We start from the raw sequence: 18314 nt of genomic DNA on the forward strand, positions 1-18314 counted from the left end.
CCCATGTTTACAGCAACACAATTTGTAATAGCTAGATCTTGGACACAACCCAAATGCCCATCATCTAAGAAATGGATGAAAACTATGTGGTCTTTTTATACAATGGAGTACTACTCAACCATAAAGAAGGATAAATAGGAAACTTTTATAGGTAAATGGATAAAACTCAAGAACTTACTTAGACCATATTTCACTAGACCCAAGATCATCTAGTGAAATGAACTAAACACACATGAGCAAACATTGTATTGTCTCCCTAGTATGAGAAGATGAAAGAGTAAATAAGATCCAAAATGTACATAAGATATTGTAAAGAAAAACTGGAATGAGGAGAGGAGAAAAGAAGGAAATGAGAAGCAAAAAGTATATATATGATGGTTAAGATATTTGTACTACTTATTTCTCTTAGTTCATTGAAAAGAAGAGTTTGTGCTAATATTGTTTGGACAATTAAATGCCTGTATCTTATACTCTGAGTAACTAATGTAAAGATAACAATACACATTGTGTTAACCATTGTTACCCTCCTATTATCTTGTTTTGAAATTTGGGGGGTATTTTTCCTCCTTAAAACAAAAAAATAAAATAAAATTATAAAAGCCATCCGTGAGAAACCTACTGCCCATGTCACACTAAAAAGGAAAAAGCTTAAAACATTTCAACTAAAATCAGAAAGAGGACAAACGTTTCCACGCTTACCATTCCTGTGCAATATAGTACTCAAAATTTTAACCAGAGCAAGTAGGCAAACAAAGGAAATAAAATAGGTTAGAATAGGAAAGTAAGAAGTCAAACTGTTCTTATCACAGATGACATGATCTTTTACATGAAAAACCCAAAGAGCTCCACCAATAGACAGCTAGAACTTGTAAATTTAGCAAAATAGCAGGATACAGAATCAATACCATTAATATACACCCACCAAGAATTCAGAAAAGAGGAGCTGGGGATTTAGCTCAGTGTCACAACGCCTGCCTGGCAAGCGCAAGGTGGTGAGTTTGATTCCCGGTACTGGAAAAAAAAAAAAAAAGAATTCAGAAAAGCATTCTATTTAAAATAAATTCAAAAAATGAAACACCTATCTCACATTCTGTACAAAAATTAAATCATAATGCATCAAGATTTTAATGTAAGACCTGAAACTGCAAGAAGAAAGTATAAGGAAAATACTTCAAAATATTGGTACAGATAATGATTTTTTAGTATGATTTCAAAAGCACAGGAAATAAAAGCAAAATTGAAAATACATTACATTTAAGAGGATCTTCACAGTAAAAGAAACAGGCAACAGAATGAAGAGACAGCTGGAAAGTGGGAGAAAACAATTTCCAGTTATTCAACTGACAGAGGGTTAATGTTCGTATATAAAAGAACTCAAAAAGCTTAATAACAACAAAAACCAAATTTTAAAATAGGCAACACTTCTCAAAAGAAATATAAATGGTCAATAAATATGTGAAAAATGCTCAATATAATGAACCATCAGAAAAATGCAAATCAAACTACAATGAGAGGACTGGGGATCAGCGGCACAGCGCCTGCCTGGCAAGCATGAGGTCATGAGTTCAATTCCCAGTACCACAAATAAATAAATAAATAAATCAAACTACAATGAGAGTGGCAGTGCACACCTGTAATCCCAGGCACTCAGGAAGCTGAAGCTGAGGATCACAAGTTCAAGACCAGCCTGTGCAACTCAGAAAGACCCCATCTCAAAATAAAAACATAAAAAGGGCAGGAGACATGACTCAGTACACCCTGGGTTCAATCCCCAGTACTATCCAAGTAATATCAATGATTATGAGGAAGAAGATGTGGAGAAAAAATAAACCTTTACACATTGTTACTGGACATGCAAAGACATTAAAGAAAGCAGTATGAAGACTCCTCAAAAAAACTAAAAACAGAGTTAGCTATCCCACTCTTGAATATATAACCAAAGAAAATTAAGTAAGCATCCAAAAGAGATGCCTATATTCCCATGTTTATTGTGAAACTGTTCACAATAACCAAGATATGAAATCAGCCTCGGTGCCTGTCAGCAGATGAATGGGTAAAGGAAATACGGTATGCTTACACAATGGAGTATTATTCAGCCATGAAGAAAAAAGGAAGACTTTCATTTGTATGAAAGTGGGTAGAATTGGAGGACCTTATGTCAAGACAAATATGCCCAGCATAGAGAGAGACACATATCACATCTTCTGTCTTATATATGGAAATTTAACAACAAAGAGAAAAATGAGTTGAAAAAGCAGAAGTAAAATTACTAGGGACCAGGAAGGGAGCCAGGGAAAGAGAGGAATAAGAGGAGGGTAAAGGAAAAGTGGATGAATGTGATCAGTGCAGTATAAGTCTTTATGGAAAAGCCACAGTTGATCTCATGAATTTATGCAATTAATATGTGGTAATAATTACAAAAATAAAAAATAGATTTTCCTAATTAAAAAATATGACCAAATAACATTGTTAGTCTGTATAAGAAAGAAACACCTGGCTAACATTACTAATACTGGCAGTCCTAAGAGTGCTGATACTTCTTAGCTTTACAAATGGGCTCTGAACTTGATTATGCCTTTAAGAAGTCATCCAAATGTCTATCAGAAACACTAGCTTGACTCTTCCCAGTCACTGTTCTCAGCACTCCACACATAGGGTCAATGAAAAATGTATGAAATAGGTACTGTTCTTACCTCCATTTTTACAGATGAGGCAGGCAAGGCACACATGATTTGCTCAAGTCCCATACTTAACAAGCAGGTGAGCTAGAAGCCTAATAATAACGAGTGCCTCAAAGATCAAATAAGGATAAAATAATGAAAGGAATGACAATTAGTAAACATTTTGCCCGGTTCAGGTGAACTGCTCAAGAAAATAACGTTGTTTTATTTTTTGTTGCAGTACTGTGTCAATTCCCACAAGGACTTTATCCTACATTCTATGGCAGTTTCCTCATGGGTCTGTTTGAAATGTCTTCCCTAGCCACCTGTTAAAAGCTAATTGCCAGTATTTTTTAAAAGATGCCAATTAACATTTTTTTCACCTAAGGCAATAATATACTCCACAATTTCTCTGCTGAATAAACTAGATACAATGTATATCACTGAAATGGATATAAAATTGGGATGAACCCTCACCAACTTTCAGACAAAATGGAGAAGACCACACTTTAGCATAATGTTCCTCTACACGCTGATCAGCTTTTAAAGAGAGAATCTTCCAGAATTACAGGTCCAGTTCCAATTTACACTGGTGAAGAAAGAGCTGCGAAAGGCTAGAAGAGCTAGAAAACTATTTCTTTTAAACGAGTGCCCAAGAAGCCCACCTGTATGTCTTGTGAACAGTCACAGCACAAGTTCATATCAGGAAAGAAAATATCTTACATCTTATTTCACCTCTTCATCCACATCTGACTTCTCAGTTCTGACCCACCCCGCAAAGCATCCCTCACTGCCTTTCCTGTATCAAAAAGTGAGTATGTCCACACTTCCTCAATACTACCTTTTTGTGAAGATGGATTATGAGATCCATCTGAATGTGAATTTCTAATACTCTTCATGGAATGTCTTGTTTAAAGTGACCTAAAATGTCACGTAGGCTTGTTTTTAAGTGACTAAACAGGCATCAAATGAAAAGGATAATCTTACTCCCTTTGCAGAGTGATACATCAGAAATAACTATCTCTGACCATTAGGTATTCTTCCAGGGGGCTGGGGATTTAGCTCAGCGGCACAGCTCCTGCCTGGCAAGCGCAAGGTCGTGAGTTCAGTTCCCGCTACCGGAAAAAAAAAACAAAAACAAACAAAAAAAAGGTATTCTTCCAGATATTTCTGAATAGACATATAGATAAAATTACACTACATGTAATGGGCTTGAAACTGTCTAAATCTAGCAAAATACTATTATCACATCCACGTCAGTATATGTAAACTTCCAATTTTATTCCGCAAAAGAAATTCTTTTAATTTATTTAGCCAATTATCCATTCTGGTGAATTTTTTATTATTTGCAGTATTTTATTTTTACAAATAATGATGAAAATAACATCTTTGAATAATTATCTAGGTACCCTTGTGCTGGTAGTTCCATAAAATATTAACATGAATTTTTGAAAGATAAAACAGAAAAATTCTCCAAAAATGAAGGCTAGGGAACAGGAAGAGCTTGAGAACCTGCGTCTCACAGATGCTGGCTGGCATGGCCTTGGGCCCTCAGTCCTAGTGATTATGATGGTACAAAGGCATGGATGAACCTCTTTGGGAATTTGTTCCCGGTAAGCACCTATTTCAAAAAGGACTTTGCAATGCCTTAGTTTCAAGGATTCTCAGAGATAAGAACACAAGATAAATGCCCAAGAGGATCCTTGACTCCAGCAAGTACTTTACGATAAGAAACCCTTATTGGTCTGCAAGTCAAACCCTTCCCTAATTTCCTAAAACACAGTCCTATGTTTGTCCTGAAGCCTGGAAAAGCAAAAGGGATCCAGGTCCAGATGAATATGTCTCAATATATTTTTAAACCAGCTAAAAAGACACTTTTAGAATTACTGGCTACTTTTATGGCTTGTGTGTGGATGTCCCCCAAAGCCTCACACAGTCAGTGGGCTTGCTTTTCGGAGGAAGCCAAATATAGAGTTTGTGATTGATTCATTGGTTCAATGCTGGGACTAATACTGTGAGTGCTACACCCACCCTAGGACAGGTAGCCTGCATACAATATAAGGGACAGAGAAAAGTCTGTCTCCTCTCTTTACTTGTCACTTTTGCCATCTTCCACTGCCATAAACAGTTGCCCCTCTGCCGTGTCATCCTGCTTTGGAGACAGCAGATTATGGACTGAAACCTCTACAAACTGTGAGCTAAATAAACTTTTCCTTCCTTTAACTTTGGGTGTCAGGTATTTTCATCCCACCAATGAGAGAAAAATAGCTAAGAGAGCTATCTTTTATTCCTCTCCCATTGTATAAAAATTCAGAAAGAACCAAGCACAGTGATGCATGCCTGTAATCTCAGCTACACAGGAGGATCCCAAGTGCAAGGTGAGCCTGGGCAACTTAGTTAAATCACATATCAAAGTAAATATAAAAAGGGTTGAGGATATAGCTCATTGGTAGAGTGCTTGCCTAGCACAAATGACAGAACTCAATCTTTTGAACATTTCCCAAGCTCTGCTTCCAGGCACAAAACCTAAAATGCATAACAAGAGTGATTTACTTCTGTACCAGCAGGTTGGAGATTGTTATTAGACAAAGAAAAAGGATCGAGGAGATATCCAACATTTTCATTTTACAGAGAAAAAAATAATAAAAATAATGATACAAATTTTCAAAACAAGATAATAGGAGATTAACAATGGTTGTTCTATTGCATATTGTTAGCTACAAACTAGTTACTCAGGTTACAAGAAATAGGCATGCAAAATTCATCAAATAATATAAGCACAAACTATTCCTTTCAATGAACTAACAGAGATTAAGGCTATAATTATCTTAACTTTTATAAATAGATAGATAGATACGTTCTTTTCTCTTTCTTATTTTCTCCTTTCCCCTAAGTTGTTCTTTCCTTTTCAACAGTTTCTTTCCTTTTCACAATATCTATTTTACCTTTGGATTTTATTTACTCTTTCAGTTTCTTACACTAGAGAGACAATACAATGTTTGCATATGTGAGTCTGATTTATTTCACTTAGGAGTATAGTCCCCGGTTCATCCATTTACTTATTAAAGCCTCAAGTTTATCTTTCTTTATAGCTGAGTAATACTCTATTGTATAAAGATATCACATTTTTTTAACCATTCCTCAAATGATCAGCATCTGGGTTGTTTCCAAGATTTAGCTATGACAAATTGTGCTGCTATAAATATGGGTGCACATATATCACTGCAGTATGATGTTTTTAATTCTTCTGGAAAAATACCCGGAAGGGAAATAGCTGGGTCAAATGGGATCTCTAGTCATAGTTTTTTGAGGAATCTCCACACTGACTTCTACAATGGTTGCACCAGTCTACACTCTCAACAAGAGTGGAGAAAGGTTCCATTTTTCCCACAGCCCTATCAGCATTTATTATTGGTTGATTTCTTGATAATAACCATTCTTTCTGGGGTAAGATTGAATTTCAGTGTTGTTTTAATTTGCATTTCTCAAATGACCAATGATGGTGAACATTTTTTCCTATATTTATTTGCCATTTATTCACCTGAGAAATGTGTATTCATCTCAGATGCCCGTTTTTGCATTGGGTTTTTGAATGTTGGAGGCCTGATTTTTTAATTCTTTATATGTTCTAGACAGAAGTCCTTTGTCTGAGGGACTGTTAGCTAAATTTTTTCCCAAATTATGGGTTTTGTTTTTACTCTGTTGGTGATTTCTTTTGATGTGCAAAACCTTTCAAAGAGATGAGACCCCAGTTATCGATTTTTTGAAGTATTTCCCATATAATTTGATTCTTGCACTTATATCACTGTGGTATGATGCTTTTAATTCTTCTGGAAAGATACCCAGAAGTGGAGTAGCTAAGTCAAATGGGACCTCTAACCCTGAGAAGAGGGCCGCAGAAACGAAGAAGGGAATTTACAAATATATTCTGTGAAGAGCTGGATTGAAACCAACAGACATTCTGTTTGGGTCAGATTGCACAGAAGACTTTACCATAAAGAAATTTCAAGGGAAATCTACAACCTCTACCCAATATTCCAGGGTGTCGCTCCCATTCTCATCATATATTTCTCTTTTGCAGCTTCACAGGCGGAAGAAGTTAGCAATGAAAAACCAAACTTTAACTGAATTCATCCTATTGGGACTCACAGATATCCCAGAGCTTCAGACTGTCCTTTTCCTTTTTCTCTTCCTCACGTACTTGTTAAGCATTGTAGGCAATCTGACCATCATCATCCTCACACTGCTGGACTCTCACCTCCAGACTCCCATGTATTTCTTCCTTAGGAATTTCTCCTTCTTGGAAATTTCCTTTACATCCACTTTTACTCCTAGAATGCTGTTCAGCATCTTAACTGGGAATAAGACTATCAGCTTTGCTGGGTGCTTCACTCAGTATTTCTTTGCTATCTTCTTTGGGGCCACGGAGTTTTACCTTCTGACTGCCATGTCCTATGACCGCTACGTGGCCATCTGCAAACCCCTGCATTACACCACCATCATGAACAACAGGGTCTGCATACAACTGGTGCTCTGGTCTTGGCTATGTGGATTCCTGATCATCTTGTTCCCGATCATCCCAACCACTCAACTAAAGTTCTGTGCGTCCAACGTGCTAAATCATTATTACTGTGACTACGGACCCCTGATGGAAATATCTTGCTCAGACACAAGTCTACTGGAACTGTTTGACTTTGTCTTAGCAGTTGTGACCTTAGTGGCCACCCTAATGCTAGTGATTCTCTCCTACACGAACATCATCAGGACCATTCTGAAGATCCCTTCTGCTCAGAAAAGGAAAAAGGCTTTTTCCACATGTTCTTCTCACATGATTGTCATCTCCCTCTCTTATGGAAGCTGCATCTTTATGTACATAAAGCCTTCAGCTAAAGAAGGAGTAGCCTTCAATAAGGGAGTAGCTGTGCTCAATAACTCAGTTGCCCCTTTACTGAATCCATTCATTTACACTCTAAGGAACAAACAAGTGAAACAAGCCTTCAAGGATATGACTAGGAAAATATTGCATCTTTATTCATATTAGTGGCCTCAAAATAAACAGACATTTTGGATGATATTTATGATGTTTTGTTCAGGTGATGTTTCAGATAAGTTGAATGTGAGCACATGTCAAAAGTTTGTTTGAAATTTCCTGGCAAGAGAAAGCACTGAAAGAAAACCAGTTTGGGGGCTGGGGATTTAGCTCAGCGGCAAAGCGGCTGCCTGGCAAGTGCAAGGTCGTGAGTTTGGTTCCCGGTACCGGAGAAAAACCAAAAGAAAAAAAAAAAAAAAAAAGGAAGAAAACCAGTTCAACTTTTTCTCATAAGTATCTTTTAATAAACGGTAAAAGCAGGAAACTAATATTGTCTGACTGTATGAAGAAAATTATCTAACAACTCTTTGCTTATCATAAGTCTGTTGGTCTGCTGAATGTCTATCTGTCTACTCACAAGGAGCTCTTAGTCTCAGCAATAACTATCAAAATATTACAAATACTGTTCACTGTCAGAAAGGACTACCTACATCTCAGAAGTTATTCATGACTTTATGCTATAACAAAAAGTTTATTCCAGATCATTTTTCCTTGAATTTTATACAGTTTGATTTCAGAAGCATCTTCCACTGACAGCTCCTACGACTGCCTCTTTCTAGCATCTCCTGCAGACATGTTTTCCTATTGTATAATGTTAGGCTGTGTGAGTTCTCACAAGGACATTTCTCACTGCTTAATTGAAAGGCTAAAATCAGACTGAAAGCTCTTATAGGGGAATTATCTGGTCAGTATTTAAAGGGAGAGTCAGGCAAGGATAAACATTAGGCATGTTCTATGAAAAGCTATCAAGCTAGAAGTGGCGAAGATGGGCTTGATTTTTATTTTTTTACAAAGGTTGTTGTATTACATATTGATATCTTCAAAGTGGTTTCTCAGGAAAACAAATCAAGACATGCAATATTGATCAAACAAGTAATCATTAACTCTTCTTTTCAGTAGGGCTTGATTTTTAGATGATGCATTTGAAGGTGATTCTGGGGCAGTCATGAAGGATGCTATTACCCTTCTTCACAACTTCCTGTAGTCAAGGTGCACTGGGTATTCCTCCGATCTTGCCAGTAACATGTAGCTCCTGGCTTCTGTCCTTCAGTGGAGCCATTAAGCATCTAATATTTCAGGCCCCATTATCTCCATTAACATCATTCCTGCCATCATTCTTTGTGAATGAGAGGCATCATCAAACTTCTGTGATGCTGGTGCCCTTCTCAGAGACACTATTCTCATGTCCTTGGTGACTGTACCACCTGTGGAACAAATCATTTAGTGGATCTTATGCACTTACAACATCCACCCATCATGCCCACTTTATGCACTTTCAATATCCCATCATGCCCACCTTCCTCGGCCTGGATTCATCTGTCATCTTTCGGGAAATGTGAGTATTCTCACATCACTAAGAGTGAAGCATTACTTTTTCTAGGCTCTAAGAGCTACCCTAGAAGAAAAGTGAGGCACTTGCTAGGGTATTAAATCCCACATCTTGAGAAAGTGTTTCCAACCCAATAAATTCTAGATAAGCCAGGCTTACACACTGGACTCCTTATCCCAAGAATATGCCTTTGTCTCAAGACAGCACAAGTTAGCTGGTCACTACAATCCTTTCAGTGTATAGATTCTTTCATTCCATATTAACACTTTATGCATAGGTTTAACCCTAACATATCAGCCTAGCATTAAGGCGGGGAGTTGCGAAGTGCTTCTGAGGGAAGCATCTAGTGCAGTGGTGACGAACCTTTTAGAGGCCAAGTATCCAAACTGCAACCCAAAGCCCATTTATTTAGCACAAAGTGCCAACACTGCAATTAAACTCAATACTGAGGTTTTAGTTTAGAAAAACAATGCCTACATTAACATCTTTAGTCGTAAAAGAAAAACAAATAATATATAAGTTCACCACCTCTGATCAAGTGGTTTGTGGAGGAAAGACCTCTAAATCATCTTCCATGCAGTTCTTACTAGGACAGTGCCCATATCTGCAATGAGCTCTCTTTCCATTACAGAAGACAAATTCCTCTTTATAAGGTACTACATGGGCGCTCTGGCCCTCACAACTAGCTTTTAACTGCTTGTTCACAGTCTTCAGGCTGTCATTCTCCACCTTTAGGGCATCAATTCACCTTACAAGTAACTATTCAACTCTATTATCTTAGTAGACATTTATTCTCCTGTATTTTTTGAATGCCTGCTTCATTATCTCTGCCACTGCATTCCCCTACATTGAGATACTGTCCTTATAAGCAACAATGAATTTTTTAACTATTGCACACAAGATAGTACCAATTTGACTACTAGGAGATTTGTAAGACTTTGATGCACTGAAATTAATGATAGAAACATTAAAAATTAAAGTTAGCTCAATGCCCAACTAGATGAAATATTAATTCACCAAATGCAGAATAAAATATATTTCTATTTCTGGCTATATATACTGTTTATCTCAGTTCCAAATATTTTTCTACACATGATGTTCACCATCAAATTAAAAAACTACAAGGTACACAAAAAGCAATAATAAGCAGCCCACTAGCAAAACATATGGCAGTAAATATAAATAAATAGACTCAGATATAACACAAACATTGAAATTATCAGACAGGGACTATATAATAATTGTGATTACTATGTCAAAGGGACTATTGAACAAGGCTCAGTATCCTTGAAAGTTCAGGAATATCTATCGAAAAACACAAAGTATTTTTAAAGTATAATGCAATGCTAGACATAGAATACTCAGGAAAAGAAATTTTAAATTTCTGCATAGAGTCATAAGTCCACTTGACACAGTTTAAGAAAGACTTAGTGAGCTGTAAAGTGTGTTAGCAAAAATTACCCAAATAAAATATAAATGTCAAAAAAGAGAAGTGAAGGAAGGCAGAACCATTCCAGAGTAATAAGACAACATCAAACAATTAAATCTATACACAATGTAGTCCCAGGAGAGAACAAGTGGGGGGGAAGAAATATTTGAAATAGGCACACTGCCCCTTTACCATTGAGGGAACCTCAGTGAGCTGCTCAGGAAGGAAGAGAACCCACCCATTGCCCCTCCACCATCAAGGGAGTTTCTATCAGGCATGTGGTAGAGGAGAGATCCCACCCATGGCCCCTGGTTCATCAAAGGAAACTCAGTGAGTCATGCTGAGCTATGCAAGAGGGGAAAGACCCCACTCATCACCTCTGATGTAGAGGGAGCTTCACTCAAAGGAAACCAAGATGCCTCGTCAATCTCCATACACTATGGTACAGGCAGCCAGTGGAGAAAGCACCTGGGACATAGGCTTACCACACTGGCTGCCTATCCCAGAGCAATCAGCTCAAATGGAGGAACCCAGGGTAAATCCACTCTAACAAGGGGAAACACTGCATTAAAAACTCCTAATTTATGATTGGTTCTGTATTATAACTGTAGATTTCACTCCTGTGGTCTAAAGTACAAACTCAGTAGTTATCACAGTCTGTCAATTCCAAAACTGTGCTTCATTGTATCATTACTGTGAATTGTATTCCTGTAGCTAAGATATCATATCTGTTGTAATCAGTTGTTCTGTTCTCCCCTGTGTAACAATATTGGAAGCTCTGGGGTAATAACATCACCACAGCGCTACATCAAAAGACTGGGGACAGAACTAAACAAAAAACAACATCCCACTCTCAACTAATTGGGAAGGTAGGATCTTGGGACAGACACAAGCTAAGAATCTCTTACACATACAGGATAATCCTCAAGAGCAGATTTTCCTAGAGAGGCCTTGATAGTAGCGATTTAGCTACCTATTAGCAAAATTCACAAGGATCACCACAGAAAACAAAGTGAAAAGTTTTAGAATTAGAAAATGTTAAGATGAAGAAGCAAAATGCAGTCTAAACCTCCAGCCTACCCAGAACAAGGCCAGGAAATACTGGCAGAAGAAATTTGGAGTTACACACCTGAAATTTCTGAAATGACAGTAATTGAAGTAAAGAAACAACTCCAGGAGACTGCAGAGGAAATTAGATCAGAAATAATCTCTCAGGTAAAAAAAGAAATGAAAATCATAATGAAAGAATTGCTCAGTGTATCTAAAGAAGACATAGATTTAAAAAAAAAAAAACCAGAGGCACATAGGAAAATGATGGAAACCTGAAATAAACCATGTAGAAAAGAATTCAAATGCATGAAACAGATTCAAAGAGATAGCCAGGAAATTTAAAATTCCATGCAAAGCTGGCAAAACTGCTTGAGTGAAACTGAAGACAGACTTTCAGACCTTGTAGACAGAATTGTTGCTAGTGATAATGAAAGGAAAAATTACTTAAAAACAACAAGGAATCAGGAAATAACAATTCAACACTACAAAATGATGCAAATAAAAATGGTATAAGAAGGACAGGTAGGAAAGGAGTCAACAAAAAATCACATAAAAAGGCTATTTGCCTAATAATAGCAGAAATTTTTTCAAGCATAGGAAAAGAATCTGACATACAGTTAAGTGAGTTAAGAACTGAAATTATCATTATTTACAGACGACATGACACTTTACATGGAAGACCCCTAAAACTCCACAAGAAGACTCTTTCAATTAATCAACAAATTCAGTAGCGTAGCTGGATGTAAAGTCAACGCTCAAAAATCAACAGCATTCCTATACACAAACAACAAACACACTGAGAGAGAAATTAAGGAAACCATACCTTTCACCATAGCATCCAAAAAAATTGAAATACTTAGGAATCAATCTAACAAAAGAAGTAAAAGATCTATTCAAGGAAAACTACAGTACTCTAAAAAAGAGATCAAAGAGGATTTCAATAAATGGAAAAATATTCCTTGCTCATGGATAAGAAGAACCAACATTGTGAAAATGGCCATACTTCCAAAACTGCTGTACAGATTCAATGCAATTCCCATTAAAATACCATTAGCATACCTCACAGATCTTGAGAAAATATGCCTTAAATTCATCTGGAACCAGAAGAGACCCAGAATAGCAAAAGCAATCCTGGGCAACAAGGACAAGTCAGGTGGAATCACAATTCTTGACCTCAAATTATACTATAAAGCTACTGTCATAAAATCAACCTGGTACTGGCTAAAAAACAGACCTGAGGATCAATGGAGTAGCCTGGAAGAAACAGCCACAACCACAAACACACTCAGCCACCTGATCTTTAAAAAGGGGCAAAAGAAGTTCACTGGAGGAAAGATAGCCTCTTTAATTAATGGTTCTGGAAAAACTGGCTTACCACATGCTGAAGACTGAAAATAGACCCATGTCTATCACCATGCACAAAACTCAAGTCAAAATAGATCACAGAGCTCAATATTAAAACAGAAACACTAAATCTACTGGAAGAGAAAGTAGGTAAAAATCTTGAAGATATAGGGGTAGACAGAGAGTTTTTGAACAAAAAAACAAACTGCATGGGAAATGCTTCAAAGAATCAACAACTGGAATCTCATCTTACTGAAAAGTTTTTGTGCATCCAAAGAAATCACCAGCAGAGTAAAAAGAAAGCCCACAGATTGAGAAAAAGTTTTAGCTGACTGTCCCTCAGACAAAAGACTTCTCTCTACAATATATAAAGAATTAAAAAACATCAACCCCCCATCAAATTCAAAGATCCAATCCAGAAATGGGCATCTGAGAGGAACACACACTTATCAGATAAAGAAATACAAATGGCAAATAAGTACACGAGAGAATGTTCAACATCATTAGTCATTCAAGAAATGCAAATTAAAACAACATTGAGATTTTACCTCACCACAGAAAGAATGGCTATCATTAAGAAGTCAACCAATAACAAATGCTGGAAAGGCTACAGCAAAATAAGAATTCTCCACTGCTAGTGGGAGTATAGACTGGTATAACCACTTTGGAAATCAGCATGGAAATTCCTCAGTAAACTAGGTCTAAAGGATGGGACTAAAGAAAATAATAAAAACCAGTGTAAAGAATAATGTACTGGAGATTCGGTTGGAAAAGACCACCTGTTTATTAAAAGTAATCCAAACAAAGGAAGTCTCATTTTTAAAAAATGTGCTGCTCTTCATGATATGATAAAAAGGCTACAACAGACTATTGAATATCAACACAATTTGAAAGGTAAGAATGAACAACTAAAAAGAAATGCTGATATGACAAAGGAGAAGCTAAAATCTCAAGAACAGGAATACAAGAATAATATCACCAAACTTGCACATGAAATGAAAATCAAAGAGGAGGAACATAAGATAGAAATAAGCAGACTTTATCAAGATATGCAGAAAAAAGTCAAATTAAATGAAGAAAAGCACAAAGATTTAATATAGAAAAAGGAGATGGAAATTTCTGAGTTAAATGCAAAGTTAGTAACTCAAGAAAAGGAAAAGCAAAATGAAATAATCAAACTACAGCTGGAGGTTGATGCCAACCTAGCAAGAGTTCAGACTAAATCAAAACCCTATCCAGGTGCTACTATTTCCCCACAAAATATCTTCAGGAGGAAGCTTCAACATCTTCAAGAAGAAAAAACCAAGGAAATTGCAATTCTTCATAATACTATCATGAATTGGCAACTTTCTGTTGGCAAAGATTCTCACCTTAAGTGTAGACGATGTTGAGTATAACAGTAAATTCATTAATTAGTATTTACTTTTTTAAAAGCATTTGAAAAATTCACTTCCATTTTCAGCATAAGCCTAAATAATAAAAAAGAGACACTTAAAAAAAAACCCAGAATCCCAAATTTAAAGGCTCAATTCAAAAATGGTCATCTGAAATGGACACGTCGCAGATGAAGTAGAAATGGCAAATAAATACACGAAGAAATGCTCTTACTGTTTATTCCAGAGATGCAAATTAAGACAGCTCTGAGACTTCATCTCACCCCAGAAAGACTGGCTATTATCAAGAAATCAAGCAATAACATGTTGGCAGGGATGTGGGGAGGAAGAGTTTTTCTTCACTGTTCATTGGAGTGTAGGTTGGTGCAACTACTGTGGAAATCAGTGTGGAGGTTCCTCAAAAAAACTGAAACGAGAGATTCCATTTGACTCACGTATTCTCCTTCTTGGTATCATCCTGACAGAATTAAAAGCATCATTCCATAGCAATATAAGCACACCCATGTTTATAGCAGTACAGTTTGTAATAGCTACATCTGAGAAACTGCCCAAATGCCCACCAACCAATGAATGGATAAAGAAGATATGTGGATAAAAGAAGACTTATACAATAGAGTACTACCTTTCCATAAAGAGGAATAAACTTGAGACATTTCTTGGAAAATGGATGCACCTTGAGACAATACTCTTAAGTAAAATAAATTGGACACACATGTAAATATCATATTGTTTCTCTGGTGTGAGAGACCAAAAGGATAAATAAGGGCCAAAATATATAATTAATATTGGAAAATAGGAAGAAAATGTTCAAATGGGAAGGGGAACAAGGGAGGGTGAAAGGAACAAAGGGAAAAGAAAATAGAACAGAACAAAAAATGGAAACAAACCTTTGTAAATAAGGAGGAGGACAGGGGTTGAGTGGCAAGGAAGGTATTTAGGGAAAAAAGAATCAAGATATATCATGTACAGGTACGAATTCCCTGTAATTAATGTGATCATTATGTATATCTAAAATGTAGCAATAAGATAAATTTTAAAAAATAATAAAATATTTGGCAGTAAAGAGCCATATATCAAAACCCTGTAAGAAACCAATAAAATAATTTGAAAATGACACACAAAAAACTGCAAAAATATCCTGTTATTTGACAAGTAGGATTAATAATGTTAAAATAGTCATACTAATTGTATATATATATATGTATGTATAGATATATAGATATATTCCAATGACATCTTTCACATAAATAAAAAAATCTTTGTGAATACTGAATCACAGAAGAGTTCAGCTACCCTAGGAACCAAAGATTAAGTTAAAATCAGAGATTGTTTTCTAAAGATGAGCTGAAGTTGGTTTGCTCAAACTAGAGAAGAGAACCTGGTTCCTTCTCATCCATGATCATAGGCAACAGAAAGACGCCATGGAAATAGACTTTATAGGGGAGACATCCTGAAACCATTTTTTACTCTTCTTCTGAGACATTTAATACTCTCTTAACCAGACATCTGGTCTCTGAAATGATGGAAAATGACATGGCACGTTTTGAAAGTCTTGTCCTGAGAAGCTCAATTTAAATTTTTCTATGTGAAATAAGATGGGGTCTGGAGGTGGGGAGGTTGTCTGCTTGTTGGTTGATTTTTTTGTTTTTGTGTCGCTGGGCACAGATCCTTCTCACTGAGCTACATCCCCAGCCCTTTTTTATTTTTGTGACAGAGTCTTGCAAAGTTTCTTAGTGGCCCAAGCCGAGCTCAAATTTGTGATCCTCCTGCCCTTTGCAGGCATGCTTCACCATGCCTAGCTCTGAAATAAGGTTTTTAAATCTCCTAGAAAGTTCAGGAGCCACTTGTGTTCAAAAGGCCCTACACTCTCATCAGGATCTCTCTGGAACACCCTTCTCCTAGGACTCTGCCCCTGAGAATAAAATTCTCAGATGACAATGGATTCTATAAGGCACATGCTCAGTGCTGCCCAATTTGGATGGTTGCCTCTCAGGAAGTATAAAAACAGGAGGGAGGACCGTGTACTCATCTGCTTTTGTTCCAGCCTGAATCATTCTTTACTGAATTTTCTTTTCCTTTTCCTAAACCCTGTAAGAGACATTTCTGTGCCAGATGAATGTTTTTTTAAATTTCTGTATGCCCCAACAATGTACAGGCTCATCTCCAGCACTACTATTCTGCATTAGCAGCTACCAAATTCATCCCGTCTTCAACTGCAGAATTACTATGATGTAAAAGTAATTCCTTTTACTCTTATGTGAGGCCCCAAGAGAGCTGTGGAGGGCGAGATGGGAGTGAAAGACCTCAGACACAGCTTTTAGCATCTCTGTGGAAGAGACCATAATCTCAAGGCACAGAGTACACTATGGGTACATGCCTCCCTCTAGTGGGATAGCTTAGTCTTTCAATGTCACACACTCCACGTGTTAAAAAAAACTTTAAAAGAATTTAAATTCTTCCCCAATGAAATTACTGGCATAGGAATAACCTAGGCAAATGCTTCCCTCTATTAGTAGGGTTCAGAACTTTGCTACCTTGTAACTCTGTTTAAATATCTATGAAGTAGTCTTTGTTTTTAGCCTAGTCAGGCAGCAGTTTCTAGGGGAAAAGAGCAGAGAAAGGAAAGGACAATGGCACGGGTAGAAAAGAAGAGAACTGGGCATGGTGGTGCATGCCTGAATTCCCAGCACTCTGGGAGCCTAATGTAAGAGGATCACAAGTTTGAACCAAGTCTGGACAGCTTAGCAATTTAGTAAGAACTTGTTTCAAAAAATATTTTTAATTTTTTAAAGGGCTGAGGATGTAGCTCAGTGCAAAGGCCCTGGGTTCAACCAGCCATAAAAACAACGAAGACATATAAGAGTTGAACCAAACCTTCAAACAAATGGACTTACCATATATCTAAAGAGTGTTCCATCTGTCACTACAGAATTCACATTCTTCTCAGGAACACTTGATATTTTCTCTAAAATAAACCACATGCTTCCGCATACAGCATGCTTAAGTAAATGTAAAAGAATTTATTTATACCATGCATACTATCAAATCACAATACAATGAAACTAGATATTAATGGAAAAAGAAAAGACAGGAATTATATGAATTAATACCCTATATGCATGATCAGTGAAAAATGGAAGAAATAAAACAGATCCTCATATCAAAATATATTGGCAATACAGCACACTGTAGCTGATCGCACACAATGAAAGCAGTCCAAAAGGGGACATTTATAAATATGAATGCCTATAGTTTTTAAAACACAAGTTAAAAGCCTAATGATGCACCTCAAAGTCCTAGAAAAATGACAATCCACATTCTAAGCTAGTATGGGGAGAATATAAAAACCAAAGAAGAAATTAATAAAACTGAGATAAAAATTAATACAAAGAATCAAATAATCAAAAAGCTGGTTTTTTACAAGAATATATAAAATAGACAAATTCTTAGCCATTATTACCAAAAACAGGGTGAAAAAGACCCAAACCAATGTAATTAAAAATTAATAGTGTTTAATCACAACAGACATCATCAGATAAATAACTAAGAACCTATAATCTAATAAATTAGAGAATTCCAACTTATGAATAAATTCTTAGATATATGTGAATTACCAAAACTAAAATAAAACTGTTAAAAACCTTTAATAATCCAACAAGTAATAATATTGAAGCAATAATACAAAAAAAATTAAGAAAAGCTCAGGTCCTGATAAATTTACCATTGGTTTCTACAGAATTTCAGGGAAGATATAATGCCCATATTTGTCCAACACTTTAATGAAATGAAAAGAGAATAAAAACTCCCAAAGTCATTCCTAGAGCTAACTTTAACCTGATTTCAAGTCCAGAAAATTACTCAAACAAAAAAATATATGCCAATCTCTAATAACGATAGATGCAAAAATTCTTAACAAGGAACTGGCAAACAGAATGCAAAAAAATCATGAAAAAAGTCACACATCATGTTCAACTTCATCTCAAAGATGCAAGGATGGTAGAACATACACAAATTAATA

General features: G+C 36.4%; 1 protein-coding gene and 1 pseudogene across 1 annotated transcript; both read left to right on the top strand.

Annotated features, from left to right (window-relative positions):
- The first annotated feature begins 6765 nt into the window (after nucleotides 1–6765).
- On the top strand, nucleotides 6766–7701 carry LOC102017199 (olfactory receptor 6C4-like). Its single transcript, XM_005397249.1, has one exon. The coding sequence runs from the start codon at nucleotides 6766–6768 to the stop codon at nucleotides 7699–7701; it is 936 nt and encodes a 311-aa protein (XP_005397306.1).
- A 5909-nt stretch (nucleotides 7702–13610) lies between these two features.
- On the top strand, nucleotides 13611–14293 carry LOC102024094 (annotated as a pseudogene).
- The last annotated feature ends 4021 nt before the right edge of the window (nucleotides 14294–18314 follow it).

Source organism: Chinchilla lanigera, unplaced genomic scaffold (genome assembly GCF_000276665.1).
Source record: "Chinchilla lanigera isolate Chin_1 unplaced genomic scaffold, ChiLan1.0 scaffold00057, whole genome shotgun sequence".
Classification (NCBI taxonomy): Eukaryota; Metazoa; Chordata; class Mammalia; order Rodentia; family Chinchillidae; genus Chinchilla; species Chinchilla lanigera.

Coding starts and splice junctions, on each gene's coding strand:
- LOC102017199 (XM_005397249.1), top strand. CDS start 6,766: ATGAAAAACCAAACTTTAACTGAATTCATCCTATTGGGACTCACAGAT.